Source organism: Nilaparvata lugens, chromosome 5, assembly GCF_014356525.2.
Source record: "Nilaparvata lugens isolate BPH chromosome 5, ASM1435652v1, whole genome shotgun sequence".
NCBI classification, from domain to species: Eukaryota; Metazoa; Arthropoda; class Insecta; order Hemiptera; family Delphacidae; genus Nilaparvata; species Nilaparvata lugens.
The window spans coordinates 63855417-63866985 of record NC_052508.1 but is presented as its reverse complement, the minus strand read 5'-3'; the positions used below and the strand labels follow the sequence as shown (position 1 = coordinate 63866985).

Sequence of the window (11569 nt, the reverse complement as noted above, 5' to 3'; positions counted from 1 at the left end):
TTTTTTAAAGTTATATTATTTGTCTATATTAAAGTATAATCAATTTCTCTTCGAAAATGATATATGAAACACATCTTAAGTTCATGATATGTTTCCAATCGGTAAAATGAGTGATAAGTTACAAATATCTAATGCTATAAGATAGGACTTGAATGTTTGTTTGGAATCTTAAAGGCGGATTTGCACCATGTGACCGAGCTAACCAATCAGAAGCGTGACAGTCAATGGCCATACTGTGGGTATTATAGTTACTGTATTGATATCTACCGATAGAAATTGAAAGTAACGTTCATAGCAGACTTCACATCAATATTTTGATTGATCATCATCAGAATTTGATTGAATTACCACTGAACCTGGTGTAATTTTGTATAGATAGAAGAAAAGAGGATTATTACCAGAATTGATTCACAGTAGCTGTTGGGATTGTCAATTTCTTTCATTCTCATATAAAGACAACAGGTTATCCTTCAAAATCTCTTGCATTGTGTTTCCTTTTCAATCACAGCAAAAAATTCAAGAATATTTGAAAAAATACAACAAACCCGAATTTACAATAATAGTCGAATTTGAAATTGAAATTCAAAGACAAAGTAATAAAAACTTATTATTAGAACGTTATTTTCTAAATTCATCCAAGCAAATCTCCAAATCTGACAATGAAATTAACCTCAGTTCAAGAAATTATCAGGTGGAATTTCCAACAACTATTTGAATATGACTGGGGTAGATAATGACTGTATATCATTTGAGAAAATGAAAATATGGAATACGTTATCTAAAATTGTTCAATTAATCTCCAAATCTTACAACGAAATCAACCTCAGTTCAAGAAATTATCAGGTGGAATTTCTAACAACTATTTGAATATGACTGGGGTAGAAAATGACTGTAAATCATTTGAGAAAATGAAAATATGGAATACGTTAACCAATTGTACAATTAATCTTAAAATAAAATCAACCCTAGTCCAAAAAACCATAAGGTGAAATTTCAACAACTATTTGAATATGACTCGTGTAGAAAATATCCATCATAGGAGAGGAAAAATTGAGAAAGTAAAATAATATGATAGGAGGTATTTATTTGTCTAAATCAATAGAAAAATAGAACGGCTACTGCGCGTTGTGTAGGCTATTCTACAGAAGCATTCGCGGGTGAAATTGGGAGGTGTACACACAGGAACAAGATAAAGTGGAATGAATTGGGAGAGACAAGGATGAAATGTAGAAAGAGAGGAACAAGGAAAGTAAGAATGATTGAATGGTAGCCAGGAACAACAGACAGAAGCCAGGAGACGTCAAGAATCATCTAGTAGCCAGGTACTGATTACTTGGATATAAGTAATTACATGTTGGATATGTACTTGTGGTACATAAATACATGGTCACAAGGAGACATGCAGCCAACCACTAATCAAGCGTAATTATTATTCGTGGACATTGATAGAGTGAAATTCATCAAAATCGGAGGAGGCAGTGGCTTAATGTGCCTTCTGTTACACTTACAACTGTCAGCATTGGTTGAATGGGAAGCTTTGATGTTATTAGATGAGGAATACTGACAGATTAAAGTGAAACTGACTATCTCTGCTATTGCTTCAAACTGGGGAAACAAAATGAATATGCAGCCCAACCAACGCCTCAGGCCTCCTCAGCGCCATCTAATTTATGCCATTATACTTCGGTTCTTACCCTTTCTGGTCCATCCTTGCCTTCTTCTATGCTGCCTTCTTTTTCTTCTTCAATTTCTCATTTCAAATGTTATTTTTCTGTGCGTATTCTCTTTTTCTTTGTTTTTGACAAACCTCAAATTCTTTCTATTTCTCAATGTTCATTCTTTCTTTTCCTGATCTGTTACTCAATCTTTCAATTAATCCTCTTCGCATTTCATCCAATCTCAATACAATTCTCTTTTCACTTTTTTTATTACTTTCAACTTCTCTCTGCTTGATCCTCTTTCTTTTCGACTCCCATTTGTTTTTTCTGCTCTGAGTAATATTCTGCCACTATTCTCTTCTTCATCTCATCACAATTCTTCATCATTTTCACCTTTTCACTTTTTTTATTACTTTCAACTTCTCTCTGCTTGATCCTCTTTCTTTTCGACTCCCATTTGTTTTTTCTGCTCTGAGTAATATTCTGCCACTATTCTCTTCCTCATCTCATCACAATTCTTCATCATTTTCACCTTTTCACTTTTTTTATTACTTTCAACTTCTCTCTGCTTGATCCTCTTTCTTTTCGACTCCCATTTGTTTTTTCTGCTCTGAGTAATATTCTGCCACTATTCTCTTCCTCATCTCATCACAATTCTTCATCATTTTCACCCACATCATCATCCTCTTCCTCCACTTCGCATTTGAATTCTATCGAATATATATTTCTTCTTCTTCTTTTTCTTCTTCTTCTATTTCTTTTTTTCTTCTTCTTCTTCTTCTTTATCTTCTTCTTCTTTTTCTTCTCTTCCATCTTCTTTTTTTGTCTGTTCTCTATCTCTAATGCAGTATAGATGAGGTGTGATTTGTCCGTTTTAAGTTTTCCAAATTTGAATAGTGATAGGCCTACAGTCCAAGGACAACACAGACTCTATATCATTTTGAAAAACAGAATATTTGGAGAAAATTATGAGAGAAAAGAATGAAAGAGATGTAGTTGTGATAGGTTCGACGGTTTTATCGCAATAGAGTAGGAAATTAACTACTTTTCGAATCAAGATTTCATATGAGATTTCAAGATTGATCATTCTTGAGTTGATATGAATCGCTTTTCCCAATGCAAAGATTTCAATGCTGGTGTTTATCATTGAACGATTGGACATAAAACAATCATTGAAAAGCTGAAAGTACTCTTGTTCGACAAACTTTCAAACAATGTTATGAACCCAACTACTTATCACTCGTTAACCCAATACTGGTTTTTATTTTTTAATTCCAAGTACAAAAGCTGAACTCCATAATAATTATAATTTAACATAATTTCATGGATATGGATTTAGAACAGAAATAAATCATCTTTAACAGGTGAAGTTGAGATCCAAGCATCTTCTCTATTACTCAAACTTGACAAAGTAAAAGCTTATGAAACTGACGCAAGTTCAACTTTTTACTCAAGTTTATTCAAGCTCAATCATTATTTAAACAGCTTTTTATGAACTTCAACTTTTTCATAAATCTTTTCTGCATTCAGTGTCATCATTCTCAGCCTAAAGCGCTCTCACATCTAGTGAGTGCACTATCTTTCCAAGAAAGTCTTGATTTGAATACGGTACATGCCTACAGGGGACTGCTCTGGCAGACAGAGAGAGAGAGAGTAACAAAGACCCTGTTTTCCATGTCTAGAATATATTTAGAGTCAGGGTGGAAATTACTGGTCTGAGTTGAACTGACTGACAGTTCAGGTTGCTGTAAGACTCTGTTAGACAGGTAGCAGAAAGGTGAATTCAGGTAGTCTGGCTGCCTGCTCCAACAGTCACAGACAATATAATGTATACCATTTTACAGTAGTCAGTTACTGTGGATGGACTTTGAAAGAATTTGACAGTGAAACGTGAAAGAGTACAGGTTTGAGTTTCCTCTGGCTACTGGGAATTACGGTGCTATTCAGGATGTAGCTTGAAGATGGCAGATAGCTTGTAAAGTAGTATGTGAATATATTATTCTCCTAGGATTTAGTACTCTTCTGGATAATATATTGTTCACTCGGGTTGTTTATCATCTTCATAGTTTTCTGCTCTTTTTGAAGCTATGACAGATTATAGATTATACAAGGTTGTTGTCTATCACCATCACTTTTAAAATTGTACATGGAGCACATATTGATTGGATGGAAAAAAATGCCGATATATGGGAATTCCAATAAATGAGGATCACATTATTTACTCTCTGATATTTGCTGATGACCAAGTCATAATGGCCGGAGATGAGCATGACATCACCTATATGTTTAGAAAGCTTGTAGAGGCATATGTAGAAAACGGTATGCAGATCAACTATAAAAAGACAAAATATCTAGTTTCCGGTGGTGATGCAAACGATCCCTGTGAAGGTGATCAAGTAATTAAGAAATGTGAAGAGTATAAGTATCTTGGCAGTCTTATAACCTCGGAAGGTAATTCAAGAAGAGAGATCACAAATAGAATTGGGAAGGCTAGGCATGCTACACAGAGACTAAACTCTATGCTCTGGTCGAAAAGCATTAAGAGCAGTACCAAAGTTAGAGTTTACAACTCCATTGTACAGAGCATTCTGATATATGGCTCAGAAACATGGGAAATGACAAAAAGGGACAGCCAGAGACTGAACGAAGTGAAAATGGATTCTCTTCTAAGAAGTTACTGTGTATCTCGGATGGATCGGGTCAGGAATTTGGAGATCAGGGAAAGCGTCGGGAAGCAGATTTCAACAGTGGATGAGATCAAAAGAAGGCGCCTTGTATGGATGGGACACATGCAAAGAATGGATGATGAACGGTGCCCCAAAAGGATATTGAATTGGAAACCACCAGGAAGAAGGAAGAGGGGAAGACCACCTGAAACTTGGATGAAGCAAGTGAAGAGTGACATGTGCGAGAGGAATTTGGCAGAGGGAGACTTGATGGATAGAGTGAGATGGAATGTAGGATACGAGTGACAGCTTGAGCTGTTAACTGAACTCGCGATTTATATATATATATATATATATATATAATATATATATATATATATATATATATATATAAAATAGATTGAAAACACTTAAAAACTTACATCAGAAATGGGGGAAATTTTCGGAGACTGTGTCTCCTTTCTCAATCGAGAAGACTCCGAGAAGAGCAGAGTCTTCTCGGTTGAGAAAGGAGACACAGTCTCCGAAAATTTCCCCCATTTCTAATGTGAGTTTTCAAGTGTTTTCAATCTATTTTTATCGTGTCTCCTGTTTAATTTATATTACAAACTTTAAAGTGTCTTCTGTTATATATATATATATATATATATATATATATATATATATATATATATATATATATTATATATATATATATTATACAGATTATACGATACAGGAGCTGAAGAGGACTTACTATTTGTACTTACACAAGAAGAAACTGCTGGTTTAAGCTTGTACAACAGCATGGAGACGGGGCCACCCTATCATATCATGCAGTATTCCGTCCCTTGGCTGATGGCTCAAAATACCCCTCAAAAATCATGACTATAGATCTGATAGATCTGACTCTATAAATCATCAATCCTATAGTCCGTCGAAATCAGCAATCTACCTCATCATAACCCTCACCAATAAAAAACGTGAGAATAAAATTCTATTATAAACATCGTAAACTTGATCAATTCAAATCATTGTAATATTTCAATGGAAGTTAATTTCAGCTACCGATCTAGATGGTGCATGCAACACATATCCGTCATAGTCATAGGTAACACCACGACCCCTCCACCACTCTGAAATATTGGACTTCAGTAGGATCGGAACGCTACATCACAATTGCATGTCCTGGGCATATGGAGTGCAAAATGGAATTTACTAGAGCACTTTATTCTCACTAATAATAATAATAATAATAAATTTGACTTTATTTCTGCGTGAAAAAAAAATACAAAACATGTTAAAATTAAGAGTAATAGAAAACTAAGCACTTAGTATTATCATTCTGCTCCACTATAGAAATACAATGAGAAAAAAAACAAAACAAAGAAGCAAAAAGAAAAAAAAAACACTAGAGCTACACTGCGAACGAAAAATACATCAAAAAGACTACTCTACTAGAGATACAATAAAATAACAGTGGACAGCAACTCAAGATAGAGAGCAACTCAAGATAAGGCCTAGATTGAAACTGGAAAGAAGAACTGACCGAGAAAGATTTGAAGACTGAATAATATATCAACAATTGGAGCAGACTGCGAATGAGAAGATGAAGTGATAAAAAGATAACGCTACAAATGGATGAAAAAGGAATACAATATAGTGAAGAGAATAACTAATATCGAGTTTTGAGTAGTGCTTATAGACATACATCATCAAATAATTTGGTGTGAAAGAGGACAAAGGGATGATACGAGAAAACTGTGTGCGAATGATAGCGAGAGAGAAATAAATATGTAAAAAAATTATAGTCGACGAAGAAAAATTGAGGAGCATAATGTGGTGAATCATATTGATTATTTAGGGTGTGAATCATGTAGAGTCAAGCAAGAATAAGAAGAAAAAGACTAAGAGGAGGAGAAAGGAGGAGGAGGAGGAGGAGGAGAAGAAGAAGAAGGAGAAAAATAAGAGAAAACGGTGAAAATGGGTGCAAAAAGGAAACATTCTAAGAGAAGGAAAATTAACAGAAAAACAAAAAATGAGAGATCACTTTAAGCGAACTTGCTATGTATTATAAAGAGGAGTAGATGAAAGGAATATTGCGAATCAGTCTAGCAGAAAAGAGCACAAAGAATACAGACGAAAAATATTTGGAGACATAATATAGAACAATATTTTTAATCAATGGAAACTCTGCAAAGGGAAGTAGAATTGGAAAGAATAAAAAATACCGTGAAAAAAGAGCTGATAAAGAAGGAGTAAAGAACAGAATATCATGATAAATGATAGATAAACTGAATGAATAACCGCATGAAGGAAAGAAGGAGAAGAAGAGACAATAGAGCCGTGATTACGGGTAGAGAAGAATTGATGAATTCAATAAAATAGGCCGAAAATTGGTGTTGAAAGGAAGATGAGAAGAAAATAAAGAATGAGGGAGGGTAAGGCGCGAATACATGCATAACAGAGGAGAGACTGATTCAAAGATGAGAAAGAGGAAAGAGAGGGAAGAGAGAGAAAGTGAGAGAGTAGAAGAGAAGAGACTTGCCACCGATCGGGAATTATTGCCGCGATGAATAATTCAAAAGCTTGGCTCAGTTTGACGGCATGTTGTTCACCGGGGTTCCACCTTAGGTCCAAGTCTCTTTTTATTATTTATATTTATCATTTCACCCGGCGTCCCGTAATGGGATCAAATCCCATAGTTGAATTCACTCCAATCTGTCAGTATCCCTCATTAACTAACATCAATGCATCCCATTGAACCAATGCTGACAGATATCAGTGAATCTGACTATATCACTTAACACCTTCTCTCAACCGCCGGTCACCAATCGTGGGAAAATATATTATTTATCACCTCAGTCGCGTCTCTCTTTTATTCAGCACATTATAAATAAATGATATATTTATTATTCAGCAAAGATCACAGTCGGAAGCCGCTGTATTATTCTGTGTAGTGGATGCTCCATATCCAAGTCAAGTAGTGCTGTTGACATAAGAAGATTTGAGAATCGTGCGAGAAACTGGTGTTAGTTTTTGAATAGAAAAACGTTGTTTAAATTGTGTAACTGTACAGTTTTTATCATAGAACATAGATAGAAGTTGTATGAATCATAGAGAAGCTTGGTTCAAATCATGGAGAAACTTTGATCAAGCAACTGCAGTATGAATGTTTGGATCAATAAACTGTGAAGCATGTGAGATGATTGCAAGGAACCAAGGATATTATGAATATCATAGAGCAAACATGGGTTTCCTCTGATGATACTCAGCGTAGATGAAACCTATACAGTCTATACCTATCTCGTCTATGTTTCGTTTATTTAGAGGAGAGACAACAACAACAACAGCAACATAAAGAAAATATTGTGCAGATACTGATCATATTATTAGCTAATTGAATTATTGAGAGATGCAAGATCTATCTCACTATCGATAACCATTCTGATTGATCTGTCGGTTCACCATTTTTACCATGTTCTGTATGATTTGTTGTTTTACCATTTCTAACTTATTTTGTCGACTTGATAGTGAATGAATTATAGATTAAGATACAGATTCCAAAATCAGGATCACAACACACCAAAAAGCATATCCTCTATAGTATCAGTGAGCTTCAACTGATTCAACTGATTTCTCAAGTAGGAAAGCTTCTTTGAAATTGATTAGTAATTTATTAGAAGTTATAAAATATCTATAATCTTCAAACTTCCAAATTATCTGATTCTCAACTCCCATTGGTTGTTGTTAAGACAACGGAATTACTATAGTCAACCGCACGAAAATAGGCCGATGGGAATTGGAACGACTGAATAGTCGTTGCCAATTCGTCAGATGAATTATGAAACTATCAACAATTTTCATTTATATTCAACTGTGGACAACGTTGATCAACTCATTTGAACTCATCTGTTCCAATTTCCATTGGACTATTTTCGTACGGTTCATTACTAGCTCGTTCATAGCTCGTTCATTTCTAGTTTGTTATTGGCTCACCCCTGTCTAATGTATTCAACAATTGAATTTTATTATACTAATTTCATTTTATATTGAAAGTAGAGAATAGTTATGATAATTCAGATCGTATATTTTCTAGACATTTATTCTTGAATTTTTTCTGGTTACAGATTTGGTTGTTGAGGCCTGGACTTTGGTCGACGTGTCCTCTGTAGATTCACTACTGTTCGCTGACTTATGATCTTGTCTCCTGAAAAATTCAATATCCTTTTACATTTACAAAGAAACAAGTTCATCCTTCAATTGATAAATAATAATAATTATTTCCAATGACCCTTCAATGGATAATACATTTTAATAATTTTTCATTGTAACACAATTCAACTTGAGTAACAGTTAATGTGAACATAGAGTATAAAGCTATCTACGACCCGTCAAATTTTATTGACTTTAAAATTCATCAGGCGGATAATATTGTTGTTTATTCAAGTTCTGATATAATTATATAATGATCATAATTATTGAGAATTACGGCGTGGCAGAAAATCTTTATGCCACGAGGATCTCTCTGCCAATATAAGCCACATCCATGCATCAAATAAATAAATTTCATTGAAAAAATATAGCTATAACAGCAGGAGACGAATATAATGAGGATTAGGCATTTATGAGATGAGTGTTAGAAGATGTATATATTTTAAATCTAACACATGCTTTAAAAATATTTTTATTGTTACTATTTAAGATTTGTCAACTCCATGTTCAAATCCATCAATTTGTTAGGATATCAATTCATGAGGATGAGATTCCACTACTAGTACAGATATAATGTACCGTATTCATTTTAGTTTTCTCATGGTAAATCCCTTTCAGTATTCATTTTCTGTCAGAGATACTGTTCAATTTTAAGTTAAAATAATTTCTATAAAAAATGGTATATTGTTCAAATACGGTCATATTTAATCATTTTATAGTACGATACGATTTCTCAGTCAATATTTGTTCTTAATTTCGATCTGATCAGAAAAATTTTGAAAATAAGATACATCAGCATTCAGCACAAAACTTTCTAAATATTTGAATTAATGAGATCACATTCATAGATACATTTATGACAGTATATTCTAAATCTTATTCTTTCATTCATTTGCATATTATTCTATCACTCAACAAAGCGTCATAAAGTAATGCGAAAATATATGAATAAATAATTAATTCATCATTATGGATGGAAAAAAAACAAAAACAATTCTCACATAAGCCGCATTTTCATAGCTCTCAAACAATAGCACAAGGCAATATCCCAACACCCATCAAATTGCATGGGAAGGCTTCCTCTCAGATTTTCATTCTAGAAAAGTCAGAAATAATTGGTCGATTATTCCAACTCTATTCATGAATTTTTATTTGCAGTGATCAAATATATTATGCAATGAATCCTGCTGAATAATAATAGAAATCCAATGAATCATCAATGAACCAATAATAGTTTGTTTGCTAAGTCTGCCATATATAAAGTAATATTGATCCAATCTTAAAACATCTGGTACCAATCGATAGGTAATTAAATTTACTGAAAAAAGTTATTCTTGTAATTTTTTTTTAGAATTAACGGTCTCTGAGTTATTCAAATAATAATTTATGGAAGTTAGAAAATTAGCTTATGATGAATCACAACAAATTAATTCTACCTTATATCCCAATTTATTATTAAATCCATTACATAAATGTAATACCATTTGAGTTTTTATTATTTTTTATGACATTAACCACCAAAATATTTTATTATAACCTAAATTTTATTTTTCTCTATATCCCTACATATGTGATTCAGAGAAATTGAATAGAAGTTGAAAAATCTAGTGTGGCGCACTCATACAACTTTCCTTGCCGTTATGAAAATTGATCACCTGACGCTAGTGTTCCCGCGCATCTCAAGTCTACTTATAAACAAAGATCTGGAACAGCTGGTGACAGGACAATAACGCTGGAGACATACGAGGTCTGCTATCTCTTCATAGTGAATCATTTAATAGAATCAACAGTTGCCAACAGTTTGCAATTGAAATAATAACATTTTTTTCGAATTTCGTGCTTATTTTCAATTTTAGGTGAAAATGTTACTGAACATTAATTGTAGAGATTTTTATGCTTAATCCTTTGCACTCGAAATTTTTTGTTTAAATTGTATCTGAAGCCTGATAATTGGGAATCTAAAATCGAACTTTGCATAGATGGGGCGGAGCTCCTGAAATTTTTACAGATATGAGACTTGTGGCAGTTGATAGAGCTCATCAATGACTATTTCAGGTATGAATTTGATCAAAATCGTTGGTGCCGTTTTTGAGAAAATCTCGAAAAACCCTGTTTTTGACAACATTTTCGCCATTTTAGCTGCCATGTTGAATTGCATTGGATCGAAATTGTTCGTGTCGGATACTTATAGTGTAAGGACCTTAAGTTCCAAATTTCAAGTCATTCGGTCAATTGGGAGATGAGATATCGTGTACACAGACGCACATACACTCATACTCATACACACACACACACACACACACACACACACACACCACACACACACACACACAACACACACACACACACACACACACACACACCACACACCACACACCACACACACACACACACACACACACACACACACACACACACACACACACCACACACACGTTGCACCTCTGCTCACTATAGCAGCCCAGTCACTGTTACCAACTTCATTTTGATTTTGCTGCACTGTTGCTCCATATAACCTACTAAGTATTTTGCGTTGCCATGTTGCAAATCTGGAGTGCAGAATAGTATATTTCGCACCTAGGGCCGAAAATGAGACTTTTCTGGCTCGAAATCGGTTTTCAAGTCCGAGGCCGTAGGCCGAGGACTAGAAAAGATTGAGAGCCGGAAAAACATTTTTGCCCATGGTGAGAACGTTATTTTTCGCCACACTGCACAGAAAGCAGCTGTTTTCCAGTCCCTACGTAGATCTGAAAGACCTTGTTTGCAGACGACGTCAGAAAAGGGTTTCTTTTCCGGGCTAGGCCAGAAAGTTGTCTCTTTCCAGCCGCTTATGGCTGGAAACAACGCGCTAATTATTATTAATAAGTCATCCGCTAGATCGGGCGAGTGTCCACTTTCATAATAAGCTGAAGTCGCCATGATTTTAGTTCCAGTTTCGAATCAAACTAATTCGCTTCGCAACCAGTTTTATTTAATTATTATTGTTGATTAGTGCATTCCGAATTTTCAAAAATGCTTGAAGATGACTGTGGTATTCCAAGTGAAATTTTA

General features: G+C 34.4%; 1 protein-coding gene across 6 annotated transcripts in view; it reads right to left on the bottom strand.

Annotated features, from left to right (window-relative positions):
- Positions 1-8277: 8277 nt before the first annotated feature.
- The window catches only part of LOC111063518 (coiled-coil domain-containing protein 113), a 21931-nt gene continuing 18639 nt past the window's right edge, over positions 8278-11569 (bottom strand). For 2 of the 6 annotated variants that reach the window (XR_005571418.1, XR_005571420.1), the window contains exons 9-10: positions 9520-9614; positions 8330-8513 (exon numbers count right to left, since the gene is read on the bottom strand). Coding sequence is in view for 2 of the 6 variants with exons in the window: in XM_022351210.2 (XP_022206902.2) it covers positions 8399-8513 (115 nt within the window). In the remaining 4 variants the exon portion in view is untranslated. Of the gene's footprint in view, positions 8514-9519; positions 9615-11569 lie in introns of all 6 variants that reach the window. The other 4 variants (XM_022351210.2, XR_005571417.1, XR_005571419.1 and 1 more) reach the window with 4 other exon arrangements.